This window comes from Lontra canadensis, unplaced genomic scaffold (assembly GCF_010015895.1).
Source record: "Lontra canadensis isolate GAN:19392208 unplaced genomic scaffold, GSC_riverotter_1.0 scaffold52, whole genome shotgun sequence".
Taxonomy (NCBI): Eukaryota; Metazoa; Chordata; class Mammalia; order Carnivora; family Mustelidae; genus Lontra; species Lontra canadensis.
Window position 1 is genome coordinate 9,058,003 of NW_022631046.1, and position 21,289 is coordinate 9,079,291.

A 21,289-nucleotide genomic window follows, 5' to 3' on the forward strand; every position below is an offset into this window, starting at 1 on the left:
GCAAAAGATCAACAAGGAAATAAAGGCCTTAAATGACACACTGGACCAGACGGACATCACAGATATATACAGAACATTCCATTCCAGAGCAACAGAATACACATTCTTCTCTAGTGCACATGGAACATTCTCCAGAATAGATCACATCCTGGGTCATACATCAGGTCTCAACCAGTATCAAAAGATTGGGATCATTCCCTGAATATTTTCAGACCACAATGCTCTGAAGCTAGGACTCAATCACAAGAGGAAATTTGGAAAGAACCCAAATACATGGAGACTAAAGAGCATCCATCTAAAGAATGAATGGGTCAACCAGGAAATTAAAGAAGAATTGAAAAAATTCATGGAAACAAATGATAATGAAAACACAATGGTTCAAAATCTGTGGGACACAGCAAAGGCAGTCCTGAGAGGAAAATATATAGCGATACAAGCATTTCTCAAGAAACAAGAAAGGTCTCAAATACACAATCTAACCCTACACCTAAAGGAGCTGGAGAAAGAACAACAAAGAAAGCCTAAACCCAGTAGGAGAAGAGAAATAATATAGATCAGAGCAGAAATCAATGAAATAGAAACCAAAAAAACAACAGAACAAATCAATGAAACTAGGAGCTAGTTCTTTGAAAGAATTAATAAGATTGATAAACCCCTAGTCAGACTTATCAAAAGGAAAAGAGAAAGGACCCAAATTAATAAAATCATGAATGAAAGAGGAGAAATCACAACCAACATCAAAGAAATATAAACAATTATAAGAACATATTATGAGCAAATTTGATGATCTGGAAGTAAGGGATGCATTCCTAGAGACATATAAACTACCACAACTGAACCAGGAAGAAATAGAAAACCAGTAAGGAGATTGAAGCAGTCATCAAAAATCTCCCAACAAACAAAAGCCCAGGGCCAGACGGCTTCCTAGGGCAATTCTAACAAACATTTAAAGAAGAACTAATTCCTATTCTCCTGAAACTGTTCCAAAAAATAGAAATGGAAGGAAAACTTCCAAACTCATTTATGAGGCCAGCATTACCTTGATCCCAAAACCAGACAATGCCCCATCAAAAAAGAGAATTACAGAATATCCTTGATGAACACAGATTTGAAAATTCTCACCAAAATACTAGCCAATAGGATCCAACAGTACATTAAAAGGATTATTCACCACGGCCAAGTGGGATTTATTCCAGGGCTGCAAGGTTGGTTCAACATCTGCAAATCAATCAATGTGATACAATACATTAATAAAAGAAAGAACAAGAACCATAAGATACTCTCAATAGATGCTGAAAAAGCATTTGACAAAGTACAGCATCCTTTCCTGATCAAAACTCTTCAAAGTGTAGGGACAGAGGGCACATGCCTCAATATCATCAAAGTCATCTATGAAAAAACCACCGCAAATATCATTCTCAATGGAGAAAAACTGAGAGTTTTCCGCTAAGGTCAGGAACATGGCAGGGATGTCCATTATCACCACTGCTATTCAACATAGTACTAGAAGTCCTAGCCTCAGCAATCAGACAACAAAAAGAAATTAAAGGCGTCCAAATTGGCAAAGAAGTCAAACTATCACTCTTTGCAGATGATTTGATACTATATGTGGAAAACCCAAAAGATTCCACTCCAAATCTGCTAGAACTCATACAGGAATTCAGTAAAGTGTCAGGATATAAAATCAATGCACAGAAATCAGTTGCATTTATTTACACCAACAACAAGACAGAAGAAAGAGAAATTAAGGAGTCAATCCCATTTATAATTGTACCCAAAACCATAAGATGCCTAGAAATAAGATACCTAGATACCTAACCAAAGAGGTAAAGAATCTATACTCAGAAAACTATAAAGTACTCATGAAAGAAATTGAGGAAGACACGAAGAAATGGAAAAATGTTCCATGCTCATGGATTGGGATAACAAATATTGTGAAAATGTCTATGCTACCTAAAGCAATCTACACATTTAATGCAAATCCTATCAAAATCCCACCTTTCTTTTTCAAAGAAATGGAACAAATAATCCTAAAATTCATATGGAACCAGAAAACACTTCGAATAGCCAGAGGAATGTTGAAAAAGAAAGCCAAAGTTGGTGGCATCACAATTCCAGACTTCAGGCTCTATTACAAAGCTGTCATCATCAAGACAGCATGGTGTTGGCACAAAAACAGACACATAGATCAATGGAACAGAACAGAGAGCCCAGAAATAGAACCTCAACCCTATGGTCAACTAATCTTCGACAAAGCAGTAAAGAATGTCCAATGGAAAAAAGTCTCTTCAACAGATGGTGTTGGGAAAATTGGAAAGCCACATGCAGAAAAATGAAACTGGACCATTTCCTTACACCACACATGAAAATAGACTCAAAATGGATGAAGGACCTCAATGTGAGAAAGGAATCCATCAAAACCCTTGAGGAGAACACAGGCAGCAACCTCTTTGACCTCAGCCGCAGCAACATCTTCCTAGGAACATCGCCAAAGGCAAGGGAAGCAAGGACAAAAATGAACTATTGGGACTTCATCAAGCTCAAAAGCTTTTGCACAGCAAAGGAAACAGTTAACAAAACCAAAAGACAACTGACAGAATGGGAGAAGATATTTGCAAACGACATAACAGATAAAGGGCTAGTATCCAAAATCTATATAGAACTTATCAAACTCAACACCCAAAGAACAAATAATCCAATCAAGGATGGGCAGGGATTGAACAGACATTTCTGCAAAGAAGACATCCAGATGGCCAACAGACACATGAAAAAGTGCTCCACATCACTCGGCATCAGGGAAATACAAATCAAAACCACAATGAGATACCACCTCACACCAGTCAGAATGGCTAAAATTAACAAGTCAGGAAATGACAGATGCTGGCGAGGATGCAAAAAAAGGGGAACCCTCCTACACTGTTGATGGGAATGCAAGCTGGTGCAACCACTCTGGAAAACACCATGGAGGTTCCTCAAAATGTTGAAAATAGAGCTACCCTACAACCCAGCAATTGCACTACTGGGTATATACCCTAAAGATAAAAATGTAGTGATCCAAAGGGGCACGTGCACCCGAATGTTTATAGCAGCAATGTCCACGACAGCCAAACTATGGAAAGAACCTAGATGTCCATCAACAGATGAATGGATAAAGAAAATGTGGTATATATATATAATGGAATACTATACAGCCATCAAAAGAAATGAAATCTTGCCATTCGCGACGACATGGATGGAACCAGAGGGTATGATGCTTAGCGAAATAAGTCAACCAGAGAAAGACAACTATCATATGATCTCCCTGATATGAGGAAGGGGAGATGCAATGTGGGGAGCTTGGGGGGTAGGAAAAGAATAAATGAAACAAGATGGGATCGGGGGGGGAGACAAACCATAAGAGTCTCTTAATCTCACAAAACAAACTGAGGGTTGCCGGCGGGAGGGAGGTAGGGAGAGGATGGTAGGGTTATGGACATTGGGGAAGGTATGTGCTATGGGGAGTGCTGTTAAGTGTATAAACCTGGCGATTCACAGGCCTGTACCCCTGGGGCTAATAATACATGATATGTTAATAAAAAAATTTAAAAAGATCAACAATTTTGTTATTTAATAATGTAATTTAAGAAAAAACCACTTTAAAAAAAAAAAGAAGAAACCACTTTAATGAGGACAGGACACTAGTATATAATTAATAATTTAAAGCATCTGCGAAAGCAGTAATTAATCCTACTTACCACAGATATTTGTTGTTTGTAAATAAATGGATACTTCTGGTTTATATGACTGAAAAGCTCCTTAAGCAAGACCTTTTTCTCTACAGGTAGTCTCTTGCTGACTTATTATAAATTCTAAATAAGACAAGCTTAAAATCATGATTATTTTAATAAATGATCAACATAGATCTAGTTTATGTAGGTAGACTTATAAATTAGAAAATCAGAACTGCCATGAGAACAACACAATTGCAGACCATTAGAAAAAAGAAGTGGTACAGGGCCACCTGGGCACGTCAGTTGGTTAAGTGACTGCCTTTAGCTCAGGTCATGATCCCGGAGTCCTGGGATCTAGCCCTACATCAGGCTCCCTGCTCCTTGGGGAGCCTGCTTCTCCCTCTCCCTCTGTTTGCTGTTCCCCCTGCTTGTGTTCTCTCTGTCAAATAAATAAAATCTTTAAAAAAAAAAGTCATATAAATTTTACAAATTACTCTTTCTGCTATATTTTATGTTAGTTACTATGTCCTCATTTTAACATAAGTTGGGGTTAATTATACATTAGAAATGATCTGGAGAAACTAAAGAGAAATCAAAAAAATTATCAAAGTGACTAATAGAAAAGAAAATTATTTCTGTTAAAGAAAAGCTGAAGAAATGAATGCTATTTTATATAGCAAAAAACAAACAAAAAAAAACCCCCTAACGGCCATGTTCATTATTGTCTCCAAGTAGTAACAGTTTGCTTGACATCTATCACAATGTCAACAGAAACCAAACCAGGAGAATTAGGCTTAAATTCTCACAGAAAACATTCTAACTGGCTAAACTGTGGAATCATAATAGGATAAAACATTAGAGTGGGGGTTTTTCTGGGGAGATTATCTCTCTGCTTTCTAGATATTGTCAAGGAGAAGTAAACAAAAAAAGCTTCAACTGTGTAGAACAGTGAAAGAAAAAAAAAAGTACTCCTCTAAAAGCGAAGAGTACAACAAAATTGACTCTCCAAATCCACTACAGATTTATGACTCTAGAACTGTAGCAGTCAACATTTAAAGTAATTATTCATAAAAACTGACATGAGTAAATAATACGTATATCTCTGCCTGAAGTAATTTTTCCCAAGTAATGAGATTAACAAAACACTGTACGTTAAGTATACTGGAATTTAAAGCTCACTTTAGAGCATGTTCAGTGCTGACACAAAAGAGTGTCTCCTTAAATTTTTTACCCTGGGTGTCTCATTTGCTTAATCCTAGACCTGGCCCTAATATATTATGTCACACACACACAAAAAAAATCAATGCATTCCATAAATTAGAAATAATAGAAACAATATTCTCTGATTATAATGCAATAAAACTATAAATTAAAAAAGCCTCCCAGCTGGAAATTAAAAAACCTTCTGTTACGAACTGATCTGTGTCTCCCCAAAATTTGTATGTTGACATCTCGACTGGAGTATTTTAGAATGTGATTGCATTTGGACACAGGACCTTTAAAGAGGTAACTAAGGTTAAATAAAGCTATCTGGGTGAATCCTAATCCATATGACTGGTATCCTCATAAGAAGACAGAAAGGTACTAGACACAGGCACACAAAGGAAAGGCAGTATGGGGACAGAGCAAGAAAGTAACCATCTATAAGCCAACAACAAAAGAGGCCTCAAGAGAAACCAAGTCTGACAATACCTTGAGATCTCAAATTTCTAATGTCCAGAACTATTAGAAGATAAATTTCTATTGTCTAAACCCTCTTGGTGGTGGTACTTTATTCTGACAGTCCCAGCAAACTATTAATTTCATCTCTTATTAAACAACTACACCTTCTAAGCTTTGCGCAGTGGCAGTATCGTAGCCAATGAGGTTTATCCGAGGCGCGATTATTGCTAATTGAAACAACTACACCTTCTATTAATACATCTATTAATTCTTGGGTGAAAAGGAAAATGTAAATTCAAATTAGAAAATCCTAAAAGATAATAATTAAAACACTAGAGAATATACTTAATATACCTAAAACAGGGATAAGAAAAATCTCATACTAAAACTTTACCAACAAAAATGAAGAACACTTGTTGAGTAAATTCCCAACTCAAAATAAAACAAAAAAATAAAAGAAAGCATAAAGTATATAACATGATCTTAGAAAACTCAAAATCTACAAAGCAGCTAGTAGAAAATACATGAGTTTAGTAAGGTCACAGGACTCAAGGTCCTTACATAAAAGTCCACTGACTATATTTCCACATGCCAGCAAGAAACAGAAAGTGAATTTTTTTTATTTTTAAGATTTTATTTATCCACTTGACAGAGATCACAATTAGGCAGAGAGGCAGGCAGAGGCGGGGGGGAAGCAGGCTCCCCACTGAGCAGAGAGCCGATGTGGGGCTCGAGCCCAGGACTCTGAGACCATGACCTGAGCCGAAGGCAGAGGCTTAACCCACCGAGCCACCCACGTGCCCCAGAAAGTGAAATTTTTAAAAAACTGCTCTCATTTATAATCATATAAAAGTGCTGAGGAATAAAATGTAACATAAGATATGCATGACATATTCCATGAAAACTATAAAACTCTGATAATAGAAATTAAAGATGATCTGATTAAAGAAGAGACATGCCATATTCATGGGTTGGACAGGCTCAGTATTGTTGAGATGACAACTCTTCTCAAACTGAGTTACAGATTCATTATAGTTCCAATCAAAACCCTAACAAGCCTTTCTGAAAAAGGTGATAGGCTGATTTTAAAATTTATATGGAAAGGCAAAGGACTTAGAAGAGCCAAAACAATCTTTACAAGAAAGAACAAGGTGGAGGACTTGCACTACCTGCATCAAACTTACTATAAAGCCGCTGTGGTCAAGACAGTGTGATATTCATGTGAAGACGGACAAACGGATCAATGCAATGGGACGGAGTCCAGAAACAGACACTTAATGGTCAACTGATTTTTAACAAAGGAACCAAAACAATTCAATGGAGGAAAAGACAGCCTTCAACAAATGATGCTGGAACAACTGGATACCTATATGGAAATAAAAAATGATTGTCTACCATCACCTCACACTGCACAGAAATTAACATGAACTGGATCATGAAACCCAAATGTAAGAAACAAAATACTAATTTTTTAGAAGAAGACAAAATAGAAATCTTTGTGACACAAGATCAGGCAAAGCTTTCAAAAAATAAAAAATAAAACCACAAACTAGAAAAGGAAAAAAATTATAAAATTGACTTCGTCAAAATAAATTTTGCTTTCAATAGACACAATTAAAATAAACAAAGCAATCCACAGACTTAGAACATACCTGTCAAATACGTATTTCACAAAGGGCTTGTGTGCAAAGTAAAGCGCTGTTACAACTCAATATGAAAATAACGTCCTAATTTTAAATATGGGCAAACTATGTGGACGAATACTTCAAAAATCCGTATTACGAGATGCTAAACCTCATTAGTCATTGCGGAAAATCAAATTAAGACCACAATGATATATTACTACACATCTGCTAGACTTAGGTTAAAAAAAAACTGACAATAACAAGTGTCAGTCAAGATGTGTGAATCAAATGGAACTGGCATAGGGGAACTCTCATATGTTGCTATGGGAATGTCTTCCATCACGATCACTCTGTAAAACAGTTTTGCTATATATGTTGCAGAAGAGCACTGCTATATGTCATCACTCAGCAATGTCATTCCTAGATATTTAACCAAGGGAAATAAAATTGTATGCCCAAAGACTTCTACATGAATGTTCATAGTAACATTAATCACAATAGCCCCAAACTAATAACAACCCAAATATCTGCCCATCAAAAGGAAAATGAATAGGGGCGCCTGGGTGGCTCAGTGGGTTAAAGCCTCTGCCTTCAGCTCAGGTCATGATCCCAGCGTCCTGGGATTGAGCCCCGCATCGGGCTCTCTGCTCAGCAGGGAGCCTGCTTCATTCTCTCTCTGCCAGCCCCTCTGCCTACTTGTGATCTCTGTCTCTGTCAAAATAAAATAAATAAATAAAATCTTAAAAAAAAAAAAGGAAAATGAATAAACAAATCATGTTACATCCCTTCAATGGAATATTAATCAGCAACAGAAAGGAATGAAATACTGATATATGCAACAACATGGATAAAGGCTGGGGATCAGAGGAAAGGTCAAGTGCAAAGAGACACAGGGAAACTTTTAGGGTAATAGAACTGTTCTTTGCTTTTACTATGGTGGTGATGATTACAAAACTTTATACAATTACCAAAAGGCATCACGCTGCACATTATTTAAATGGGTGAATTTTATTTTACGTACATTAAACACTAATAAAACTATTAAAACTTCTTAATGGCAGAAAAACACAGAAAGAAGAAGAAAGTAGAAATTAATGAGGTAGGAAACAGAAAAACCGTTGACTCCATAAATCAAATTCCTAGTTTAAAAAAATACTGAACTGTATGCTTAAAATGATTAAAATAGTGAATTTTGTTATGTGTATTTTATCACAATAAGAAGAATAAAATCAACAAAGCACTAGCCAACTAGATTAACAAATAGAGGAAGAAAGCACATATATAAATAAGAAATAACCCAGGGAAAATAAGCATTCATTAAAACAGAACAAATTGGAAAATAAAAACTATTCTTCAGACCTCTATGCAGACAAATTTGAAAACCAAGATGAAATAATTTCTTATGAAAACACAGATCATCAAAATTGATCCCAATAGAGACAAAGAGCTTAACAGATTGTTTTCTATAGAATAAACAGATAATTACTCCAGAAGTTGAGGTTGGTTCAAGATTAAGAAATCCATTAACACACAATATTAATAGTGCAAGAGAGGAAAAATTATGACTGTCTGCAGAGATGACGAAAACCTTTGAAAATTTGCGACATCATACCTATCATCTCTACTATAGTGTTTGCCAAATGATCTTTTCCTATTTCTGTCATTTTTTCTATGTTTGTTAGTTGGAATTCTCCTGAAAAGAGCTTTCCTTCTAAATATTATACATTATGTCATCTAGACACATAGATTTTTATTTTATCCTATGGATTGTAACATTTTATTATAACTTATGTCTTTGCTCAAACTGTCTCAGATTTGGTCATTGGGTGCTAAGATTAGTGGAAGAATGTATGATGAGAAAGTATGACAAAAAAATTTACATAGTCTCAAAGCATTTCCCCATAAGGTATTTATATATCACAAAGAGAAAAGAACAGTCATTTTATACTGGAAAAATCTGGCCAACATCACCTTAACCAAACAAAGTGAACATCACCAGTAAGGGAACAAGTAATATACCTCCTAATATAATGCACTGAAGACACAGGACTTTGATTTTGGTGTTATTTTTGCTAAAAATATATAACCTGAATTTAATCATAAAGAATTTAAGACAAACTCAAATTGAGGGACAATCTCTAAAATAACTGGTCAGCACTCTTCAAGTAAAGGCAATGTATAATTCTGGACTGGATCTTGGACCAGAAGAAGGATATCAGTAGGACAACTAGTAAAATTTGAGTAAACTCTATAGGTTTGATACAATACTATTTATTTCCTGATTATATTAATGTTAGTATCTTAGCTTTGATTATTGTAATATGGTTATATAAGATGTCAATCTTTAGAGATCTCAGTGAAGGTCAGGTAGGAATTCTGTGTATGACTTTTACAATGTTTTGTTAGCTCTAAGATTATTCCAAAATGAAGTTTAAAATATATCTACGCATAGATAACCTAATACTCTGAAGTTCCCTTCTGGCCGACTCTTCTGCCATCTGTGAAGCCCGCAATTTCTCTTCATACTGATCCTTTTCAGATTGCCTCCAGACATCATGTTCCACTTTCATTTTCTCTAAATCCGCTAATCTGTTCTCAAGTTCTATCCTAAAACAACAGATGATAATTATGTTACAAAAACTACAATGAGAATGCTATGACAGCAAAATGTTTTCATTTGCAAGGAGACTGAACACAAAATAAGGTAATTAAGTGCTTACTTTTCATCTTGTAATACCACAAGTTTTTGATAACCTTCTTCCTTGGCAGCTTGTACTTTACGTATTAATTCACGATCCTTTTCTACGAGGAGAGCTTTGTGGTGTTCGACAGCGGACTTGAGAATTTCATTGTCTGACTGTAATCCTAATATTTTTTTTAAGGAAAAAGATATGCTGTATTCAATGTTATTAAGCTAAAAAATCCTAACAGCAAGCATCCATAAGCTGGCAAGACAACTAAAAGACCGTAGAAATTTAAGTCTGGATATGTATTCTCAAAGATCTTTACATTATTAATAAACCTTTTAAGAATGAAATAGACTAAAACTCAGTTAACTATTCTGTCATTATTTTATTTAGCACACATATATAAACACTTTAATGAAGGACTATATATATTTACTCGCTTGACTCTTGAGAACAGGGGGCATCAACCTAGGTGATATCCAAAGAGATATAAATATTTACTCCACTTCTAAAAGGGTTTTGTAATCTTAGCCCCATAGATAGCATCATCATAAAGCTGGTTGAAAGTAGAGTGAATAAAATCATGGAACCCTTCAAAACCTATCATTCTAACAGAACTGTTAGATTACCAATAGAAATAAAAATTGGAAGGGCACCTGAGTGGCTCAGTCAGTTAAGTCAGGCAGGTGCCTTTGCCTCAGGTCATGATCCCAGGGTCCTAGGATCAAGCCCCACATCAGGTTCCCTGCTCATTGGGGAGTCTGCTTCTCCCTCTCCCTCTGCCTCCCAGCTCATGATTTTGCTCTCACTCTCTATCTCAAATAAATAAGTAAAATCTTAAAAAAAAAAAAAAAAAGAAATACAAATTCGAAACTTTCAAGTTTATCCAATGAATTCACACATTTTCCTTACATTGATATGGCAAGTATTTTGCAGATGGAATAACTAACACAAATTCATATGTAACACAAAATTTTAAAAGAATGCATAACTAGATCACAAACTCTTTACATCCCTTGAAAAATTACTCCCTAAACTCAATAGAAATTCATAAATCAACATCAAGTAGAGATTAATCATACAAACACTAATTCATCATAAGCTCTGCCTAAAACCACAGAGGCCAGTTCAACTAAAGACCAACTTGAGGACAGTTATAGGCCAAAGGTAGCTGATTTAAACACCCTTTAAGAAAAATCAGAAATAATATAATTCTGAGGAATCTTGATGAGAAGGACATTCTAAGACTACACTGGGGCTTAAAAACAAATAAGGCTCAGTAACTAGCCTAGTGTCTACATAAAAACAAAAATTGGGCCTAGGAACTACCTATCTTCCTTACGTTATTACTTTTTTTTTTAAGATTTTATTTATTTGTCAGGAATAGAGAGAGAGAGCACAAGCAGGGCGAGTGACAGGCAGAAGGAGAAGCAGACTCCCTGCTGAGCAAGGAGCCTGATGTGGGGCTTGATCCCAGGAACCTGGGATCACGACCTGAGCCGAAGGCAGATGTTTAATCGACTGAGCCACCCAGGTGTCCCTCTTCCTTAGGTTCTTAAAATGGTCTCACATCACTAAAATGGTCTGGGACTAATAATCACATGATCTAAACAGATTCACAACTATAAACCCAGAAAGTATGGAATCCCATTTGGAAAGTTTCACTTAATTTATGTATTAATCAAATAACTGTATAAACATAAGACTGATTTTTTTAAGAGATACATCGCAAAATGAACATTCAACATAAATAAAAACAATCCATGTGTGCTCTAAGATTAAAATTCAGTTAGGCTCAAAAATAAAAATTCAGTTTGATCTATTTTAATAATTTGTTTTTATGTAAAAAGAATAGTAAAAAGCATGGGAAATCATATATTACCATCCAGTTCACTTTGAATCTTATTTCTTTCTCTTTCTAGCTCACTCTTAGCTCTTGCTGCCTCCAGTTTGATGTCTGTTATTTCTAGTTTGTTTGAATGTTTAAGTTCTTTTACCTGTTGATAATTAGAAATTGAAATTACTATAGGTCATTTTCTTGCCATTAACTGCTTACCCAAAAACATCAGTAGAAATGAGAAAATGCTTTGGGAAGCAGAGTACACAGTGTAAGTACCTTCCAAGAGGGAAGGTGCTTCAGGGCCTTGAACGGTATCTGCTACCAAGAAAACAGCCTTTTCCTAACAATCGAGTTATTTCTTTACAAATATCAGGCTGGGGTCACCTGGCTTAATCGTGCCTTAAAAGGCTTAACTACAAGTACCTAAAATCCAATAGTTAATGACCGGCTCAACTTCAGAGAAAAAAACCTAAAACCTCCTTTAAAAAAAGTGCTGGTGACAAGAAGGCATTCTAGGTAGAAGGAACAGCACATAAAATGCTATAAAGGTATGTCACAATAGTATGCTTGCAAGAAAACAACGAGCAACGTGTTAGAGCAGAGGAAGGCATGCGATCTATGCAGTGGCAGAGATTAAACGTTATATGCTGTACAAAAGGGCCGCGCAGCCTGTTAGCTACTGAAGGTGACACAGTCAACTTTGTTTCAGAAAATTAACTCTAATCGCAAATTAAGATTGAGAAAATGAAGGTAAAGGTGCCAATTAAAAGGCAAAAAACTGACAAAGTGGGCAAGAAGGAAGAATCAACTGAATTTGGTGTGTGTGTGTGTGTGTGTGTGTGTGTGTATGGATGTGGTGGCAGTGGGAAGAATGAGTACAAAACCTATAAATCTAATTTAAACTTTTACTGCCCAAATCTAATTCTCTGAAAAGCCCTGAGTGAATAGAAATAATTGTCAATATCTTCATATGATTAACTAATCACATACCATTTTTAGTTTTCTCTGAGACAACCCTTCTGAAAATGGAATGATTTCAGTTCATGAGTAGTATTCACTCATTGGATAAATATTTTCTGAGTACCTATTATGCGCCCCAGCAGTTTTAGGAGCTGGGGTTACAGAAGCAAACAAGAAAGCTTCATCCCTCCAGCTATCTGCACTACCCTCTACTATTTTCCATATCCTTTCCCTTTCATAAGGTGCTTCTAAAGTTAGTCCTAGAGTTAATCCTATAACGAGGATTTAACCAATACAGATATAAAAATTAGATAAATCTGTACTCTGACACACTAATGCATAAAACTGTGAAATTAGAGGAGAAAACCACACATATATACAAGTTAAATATGTAAAATGTAAGATTGTGGGAACAGGAAGGTAGAGGATCATATACTTCAGTGCAACAGAAATCTATAAAAACTGAAGATGGGAGTTAGAAACAAATGAGAAAAACCTTCTAGAGCCGAAGACGGGAAGGATGAGAAATAGGTGTTTTATCAAAGGAAATTCCATCTATGAAAGGTCTTAAGAACACTGTAAGGAATGGTTTGGTCAACATTCTCAAAGAAAAATAGAAAAGCAAGTACTGTGCTGCCTTTGTACTGCTAACCACATTTAAGATGCATGTTTTGCTTCCAAATAAACTTACAGATTTTTTAATGACACTACATAAAATGAACACATTGTGCTGACACCAGGTTTGCAATTTTAAACACTACTGAAAATAAGTCTCACAGAACAATGTTCAACTACATGAAAGCAGCTAAGAAATTTTATTTATTTTAACAACTTAAACTTTCTGTGGATTGGGCTCTACTACATTTTAATTTCATGGACAGACAGAATTAAAACTATAAATGTCTTAAAATTTTGAAGAAATATAACTATAATGAAAATCCAATTTCTATAACAAATGAAATTATAACCCGCTATTATATGCTAGCTGTAAAAGGTTAAGAATAACATAGCAGTTAATTAATAAGCCACACCGTAGCCTCTCTAAATATGAGGTGGAAAACTATAGCCATCTTATTTTGCAAAAATTTCATTCATTTCAACAAGAACTACGAAATATCTAAAAACCTATTTCTTCTGAGAAAATATTGTTCTACTAAATTGTAATTATTGAAACTGAAAGAACAGTAGACAGGAAGTCAAACAAGTGAAGTCTGACTTCAGGCCTACTTTTATCATTAAACTAGTGGTATATGCTCAAAGTATTTGTCCTTGCTGCATTTGAGTTTACTCATCTATGGATCTATAGGAGTTTCAGTTTTCCTTTAGTGCCACATTTCTATAATCCTGAAATAATGAACGTACTTATAGTAATTTTTAACTTCTTAAAAAATATATTAAAAGGATTAAAAATGAAAAACTTACATGAATTATATTACTGAATTATATTACTGAGCTATGACAAACAGTAGCATTTCCTACAAGTAATCTGAATCAGATCCCAACTAGTCACAATAAACTTTTCTTTCTGACCCTAGATCCCTGGTTCTTTACCTTTCTTGTGATCAGGCCTCAAAATTCCTAGGAAAACTAGAGATCATTTCCTAAACGAAATGTGTAAGGTTAAAATGTTACATATAATTTCAAGAGATACAGAGTCTTCTGAAGCTCCCCTGGGGTCAAGATATCCTGTGTCTCTTGTTTTTTTCTCACAATACATTTTCCATTTGGGCCTTCATGTTGCCAATTTGCGTTATGCTTTTGATGTAACAGAAGCTCAGTATCCAGGACTACCAGTACTACTAACTTTAAGAACCATAAAAATTGGCAGTATTAGGCATTTTACAAGGGTTTAGAATTTGTTAAATTACACATACACACATACACAGACATGCAAGAAAACATATGTAAGCAAGAAAGATATAGTTGGAAAACTGTATTACTCAAGAAGCTCTTGACACAAATTCCAAACAGTCAGTACTTAAACTCTGATCTTTTTTCAAAGGTCTGAGATGGTATGACCTCATTAATGTAGCTAATAAGGACAACTATGTGGGATGATTTCCTTAAACTGCATATTTTATTAGAGTTTTAAAGATCAAACACTTCCCGAGGTAACCAGAATTTATCTCATTGAATGTAAAGTACCTTCAAGGTCACCATTTTCAGGCCATCATTGGCAATACTTTTTAATACAAAACACTGAATCACACTGACATAATTCTGTTCAAAAACCTAACAAACATTTACAAAATTTGAATAACTTAGACAAATACACCCCAGGTGCTCCTTTGCATTGCAAACAACCATTTGCTAGAGTTGCAAAATATTGATGAAAATCTCAAGTTGCAAAGAAAACTGTGACAATCATGTTTGAAATATCATTTTAAAATTTATCCTTCCAATGAATCTTTTTATATGCATGATTCCAAATGAAAACTTGGTTTGTCTAAAGCTGAAGGATGGTTTTTAATATGCCATTTATATGCAAAAAACACAAGTGTGCCCTTAAAATTAGGCAACTCTTAGCAATATCAGAATTGGAAAAAAGGCATGGCAGAAATTCCTGAATTTACTTCTTTGTATACTCTATTTCTTTGTATACTCTACCATTATAGGAACTCTATCTCAATATGTATACATTTGGATGTATAAAAAAATCTACTTAGGTTAATCAGGAAGCAATTAAATTATTAATTTATTTTACAATCTTAGTAGGCTGGATGAGTTCCTAGGGATGAGCCAGAATGATGTTTCATTTCATCTATGAGGAAACTTGCTTACAGTTCTACAGATTTATATAATGAGGAATGGAATTTGTCATGGGCTCAAAGTTCCATGTTCTTTATGTATATCTTTTTCTCATTTAAGGATATCACTAGTGTAAAACTGTTGCTATTATTTTCATCATAGGCTACTATCTACTGCATTCAATACCATCTTTAATCTTAGAAAAATCTTGTAAGAGAAAGGCATTGTTCCCACTTAAAAGTTAAGCAAATTAGAAGTCACACAGGTAATGAGTGAGATGAATGAGTCAGGATCAAAAGACAGATTTATCTGATTCAAAGTCCATGAACTTTCCTATTGTACTTCATTACCCCCTCCAAAATGACAGTTTTTAATTTCTAAATATATCTTAGTCTCAACATATAAGCTAGCCTAGAAAACACCTGAATTAAACTATTTCAACAATTAAAAATCTTCTTGCCTAATTTTCACATATTCTTTCTAGTGTCAGCCATGTCTGACACTGGCTACAAAACCACTTCGTAAACTGTAAAGTATAAAAACTCAAACAAAAATTGTAAATGTCACTAGAGACAGAATCTGCAAACATAAGAGTATGTGTTTGCCATGGAAAAAACTGGGTAGACTATTTCCCAAGGGTGGCATCTAACACATGTAGTATTATGGCTTATGGCCTTTTGGACACAGAAATCACCACTCTCAAGGCTGGACTCACATTAATAAAGTTTATAAAGACTGGTTTATAAAATCAGAGCTGTGAGAAAAAAACTATAATGAAAAACAGAACACTCTAAGTCTGAAGGACCAGTGTGCATTCTCTCCCTGTAGACAAAATTACATGGGAAATTAAGTAACAGAAAGTTGTTTGGTGATCATACAATCAGAACAAATGGAATGAAATGAATTGATAGTTTCATGCCCACCATTTAAAACAGATTGATGAATTCCTTCCCACAATAAGAATTATCTCTTCAATGGGACAGAATACTTAGATTCTACTAAAACTCTCACTTCTCTCTGTTATGAACACTGCCTAAGTTCTCTCAAGTAATTCCTTGGCCAAGTCATTTATGATGACTACATTACTCCTTTAGATAAGTTCACTTCTACTAGGCTACAGTAAGTTCCTTCTGGTCTGGGACCTCTTTTGTTTTTCAAGGTAATTTTACATAACTCTGCTCTGATGAAAAATAATTGATTTCACTGATTCGGAAACCACAGTTATTTCCAAGATCTTGAAGATGCTCCCAAGTACTAACATTAATAATAGCTATTAATAATATTTGGGTAATTATCTACTAGACCTTATGCAAAGTGCTTTGTGCATAATATTGCATTTAATTTTGCCATAATCTATAAGGTATATATTAGTCTTGCATTATAAAGAAAAACACTAAAATTTTCAGGGAGAAAGTAAATTGCTCAAGTTCATACAGCTAGTAAGAAAAAGAAATGGAATTTGAATCTAGTCTGTCTTAACTCCAGAGATGATATGATATTGTTATTTACTGCAGTCTTCTAAAAAATACTTTCATCATTGCTCTATTTCTGGTTATCAGATTCCTTATACATAAAGCATGTGAGGGGAAAAACTGTAAGTTCCTGAGAAAACCTGATATATAAAAGACATGCAAACCATTATATATATTCTTTTAAAAATAACATAGGAGCACCTGGGTGGCTTGGTTGGTTAAGTGGATGGCTCTTGATTTCAGCTCAGATCATGATCTTTGGGTCCTGGGATCAAGCCCCATGTCAGGCTCAATGCTCAGTGGGGAGGCTGCTTGAGATTCTCTCTCTTCCTCTGCCCCTTGCCCTCTCTTTCTGACACACACTCTAATAAATAAATCTTTTTTTAAAAAATAACTAAAAATAACATAAATGTAGACCATGCTGCTGTTATTAATTCACTCATTTAACAAGTATTTATAGAGTGCCTGTTGCAGGAGATGGAGCTACAAGGAGTAATAAAAGCAATGTCCCTGGTCTTAAAGCTTATATTTGATTAAAGGGAAAGGGTGGGAGAGAAGAGGAGAGACAAAAAATAAACAAATATAAATATACCAAATGCTGTTAAGAGCTATGAAGAAAAATAAAGCTGGTAAAGAAGACGGACAGTGAGGCAGAAGAGGGAAGATGGTATTTTACAAAGTGAAGACAAGGAAGGCCTCTCTGATAATGCGATGTCTGAAAGAGGCAAGAAGGCAAACTATACGGATCTGAAGGAAGACCATGTCAGCAGGCAAGTGCGAAGGTCCTAGGACAGAAGTAAGAGTGAGAAGAAAGCCAGTAAGGCTGGGGCAAAGTGGACAGACAGGAGGGAAAATGGACTATGATGGCTCTAGAAAGACTGGAGAGGCAGATCATGCAGAGCTCTGAATAGGTAGAGAGTCAGAAGGCTACTGTAAAAATTGAACCTAGAGAAATCATGGCTTGGAGAAGAGTAGTCACAGTAAAAGTAGTAAAAAATTAGATTTTACATGTATTTGGAAGGCAGAATGATAGGATTAAAAAAAGATTTCAATATAGAGAAGTAAACAATTTGAATATAAAATTTGTCCTTATGCAGAATCAAGCATTCTAAAAAATGAAGTAGAAACAACAAGATGACTTACTTTACTGGTCAACGTATTTATTTCCCGCTCAGCTTTATGCAATTTACTGATTAGAACAGTATTTTGTTCAGTGCTTGATTGTAGTTCTTTTTCCAAACGTTCAGCCTGTAGTTTAGCTGACTGTTTTTCAGCCTTTTATTAAAAAATATTTCAAAATTTATTCATAATTTTTATAATTATATAAAAAGAAGCACTATTTATTTATTTTTTAAATTAAGTGTGTGTGTGTGTGTGTGTGTGTGTGTGTGTGTGTGTGTGTTCCAGAATTCATTGTTTATGCACCTCACCCAGTGCTCCATGCAATACGTGCCCTCCTTAATACCTACAACCCGGCTCACCCAACCCTCCATCCCCCTTCCCTCCAAAAACCCCAGTTCGTTTCTCAGTGTCTCTCATGGTTTGTCTCCCCCTCCAATTTCCCCCAACTCACTTCTCTTCTCCATCTCCCCATGTCCTCCGTGTTATTCCCTATGCTCCACAAGTCAGTGAAACCATATGACAATTGACTCTCTCTGCTTGACTTAATATATGTATAATCATACTACCCCAAATTATTCAAAACCTCAATAATATTAACATGCACCAAAGCAACAAGAGTTTTCTCAAAGTAATTGGTATAATTCAAATGAAAGATATTTGATCTAGGAAATATGCAACAACAGTCTCTGGACAAATGACATATCGATAGCCACCAACAAAATAAAACATATACTTCTCTCATGAAAGAGAGTACCTAATGCACTCACTTGATAACCTATTTACTCTTATTGTTGACACAATTCAAACAAACATTTTGGAGGGTTTCAATGCATAACAGAAATATAAAAGTATAATAGAAAGTAGAAGAAAGGGTTCATTTGTAGTAGTGAGAACTAAAAATCTGAAAATCAAAGTAGATTAACAAATAAAAACATGAGATTTAAAAATTCAAAATCCTCAACTAATCTGGAGACTCTGGAAGTACGAACAAAGAGCTCCACAGCTCTTGAACCCATCATATCATAAAGATTCTTAAATCTGTAAATTGCCAAGAAAATTTCTGGTTGATAACAGTCATAGTACTCTTTCTCTAGAAAGTGAAAACTAAATGCTTTTTAAAAATAAATTTCTACTCAAAATAGTTAAAATTAAAACCTTTGAAATTTAAGAATAAGCTTCACAGTTTTATAAGATCTCATTTCCGACATATCTTAAATATGACAAGAGTATATTCAACAAATAATTCAGGAAAAAACTGTTTTCCTCACATATAAAATGATACTCTTTGGGCACAGTGACAGCCAGAAAAATCTAAGAAAGAAATGCTTCTTTTCATTCATCTGACAAATGATAAAATTAACTACAGGCTCTTTTGAAAATGTTACAAATGAACCTCCCATCTTTTGTAATCATTCAACTTGTCCTGAAAATCATCATTCTAAATGACCTCAATGAAAAGCTTTGCATTGGGATCATATGCTATATTCAATTGCAATCATCCCACTTATTCTGTCACTATAAATACATTGAGGATGGAAGGGTAGAAACATAAAAGTCCATTCTGAATTGCCTCATGTCTAAGGTCCAATGATAGAACTTTAGTTCAGGAAACCAGTAAATACTGTCAGAGGCTTCATCCAAAAAATAAAAAGGTGACTTCTACTCTTCAAAACATATCAATGTGCTCCCTGTACCCACTTTGTTGGCAACAAATAAATAAATAAATATTTTGCTAGGTGCCCACTAATTTCTCTACAACTCTAATCATTTCACAACTATTCTAACACACACACGTGCTCTCTCGTTCTCTTTCTGGATTGCTCAAAATAAATTAAAACAATTAAACTGGTATTATCTATTACATCTTAGACACTAAGAACTATGAAAAGTAAGCACACCTAAACAAGATGGTTAAGGGATGCAGAATATGCCACAGTGGCATAAAAATTATTTTGAACTGAAGGCCTTTGATAATCAACAGACACAGGAAAAGGTTCTTCCCTGAACTAGTCTTAGCTGCCGAAAAGCAGAGCCTCCAAAAAGAATTATAAATCCCCTCCCCTGGGGTTTCATAGCCAGTGAAGATTGACTCCTATCAACGGAGAAATCAGTACCAGGATAAGATATCACCTACACATTGTCACAAAACTGTCATATCTCCCATCTATTTTCCTAAAGGCTCGTTTGTCTTTCCTAAAAGTCATTTGTGTTCCTATAAGTGCCCTTTCTCCCCCTCCCTTTCCCTAGTAAGCTGGTATGTAAGCCCCAAATTCTAACTACCACGTGGAGCGACATTATTCTGTGAACTCCTGTACACATATATGAATAAATATTTTTTCTCTTATTAATCTTTTGTCAGTTTAATTCACAACCTCCAACCTGTGAACCTAGGCAAATGAAGAAAAAGCTTTTCCTCTCCAACAATGGAAACCAAGAATTTTCAGAGAATACCTTTAGGAGTATCAGCCTACCTCTGCCAGTTCTTATCTTTCTCTAATGAACTCAAAGAACTATTTCACTGAAGACTTATATATATTAGCACCAAGTTGAATTGTATTGCTCTGGCAAGAAGCTGTCTTAAGATATAAAAGTATGGTATTTTTATTTATACAGGACTTAGGATTTTAATATCTTGAATTCCACGTAAGGAAATAACTATCTAGGAAGAAACTGTTTTTCTGGTTTGAGAGGACTTTACTCTTCAGAAATTCAAATTTTAAAAATTTGGCATATTCTACTTTCCAGTATTTCAAGGGTTAATTCATTTCAACTAGATGTCTTGACTCCCAAAGAATAAATAATCCCTTTGTAAATGTGGTAACATAGCTATTGCTTATGAATCAATAGCTTTCTTCTTTACAAAAAGAATATATACTCTTGGGACTCTACAAATGCGTCAGCATTAGATTGGTAAGCATACATTTATGCTCTAAAAATCAAAGGCTTGTCAATTGCACTTTTAAAAAAGCATGCCATACTCTACCGGGAAGCAATTAAAATCTTACCTCCAGGGATCTGACTGTAGCCTGCATCTCAGCCAACTGCCGCATCTGAATTCTTTGGACATTTTCTACCTGAGCACCAGAATTCTCTTTTTCAGCCCTTAATTCTGCTACTTCAGCCTCTAAACTTTTTACTTTGTGACACAAACGGAATTTCTCTCGAAGAAGATGATCCATTCGTTTGCTGTCTCCTGAGGGCTCAAACTTAAGCAGTTGATTATGTAGTTCTTCTTTATCTTTCCCCAGGCTTACAATCTAATAATAATTTGAAAGAAAGCACAGAACCTTAAACTATTGAATTTTCAGTCATGAATAAGCTTTACAAGTCAATAAATTAAAATTTTAAATTACACAATATAAAAAAGAAAGCTCAGGTGGTAAAATCAAGTACAAAGGAAAAAACCTAAAATATCACGTTCTTCATTCTGTACTCAGCATGACTCAAATGTGAGGGCAAGGAC

General features: G+C 35.0%; 1 protein-coding gene and 1 non-coding gene across 2 annotated transcripts in view; one reads left to right on the plus strand and one right to left on the minus strand.

Moving 5' to 3' along the window:
• Nucleotides 1–21,289, minus strand: part of CEP83 (centrosomal protein 83) — a 140,843-nt gene that overhangs the window by 28,711 nt on the left and 90,843 nt on the right. The window contains exons 6-10 of the mRNA XM_032874230.1: nt 20,832–21,083; nt 17,848–17,979; nt 11,567–11,681; nt 9,718–9,862; nt 9,455–9,604 (exon numbers count right to left, since the gene is read on the minus strand). Of these exons, the coding sequence (XP_032730121.1) occupies nt 9,455–9,604; nt 9,718–9,862; nt 11,567–11,681; nt 17,848–17,979; nt 20,832–21,083 (794 nt within the window). The remainder of the gene's footprint in view (nt 1–9,454; nt 9,605–9,717; nt 9,863–11,566; nt 11,682–17,847; nt 17,980–20,831; nt 21,084–21,289) is intronic.
• Nucleotides 5,543–5,678, plus strand: LOC116877527. The gene has a single exon (XR_004384666.1). It is a non-coding gene; the product is annotated as a U4 spliceosomal RNA (small nuclear RNA).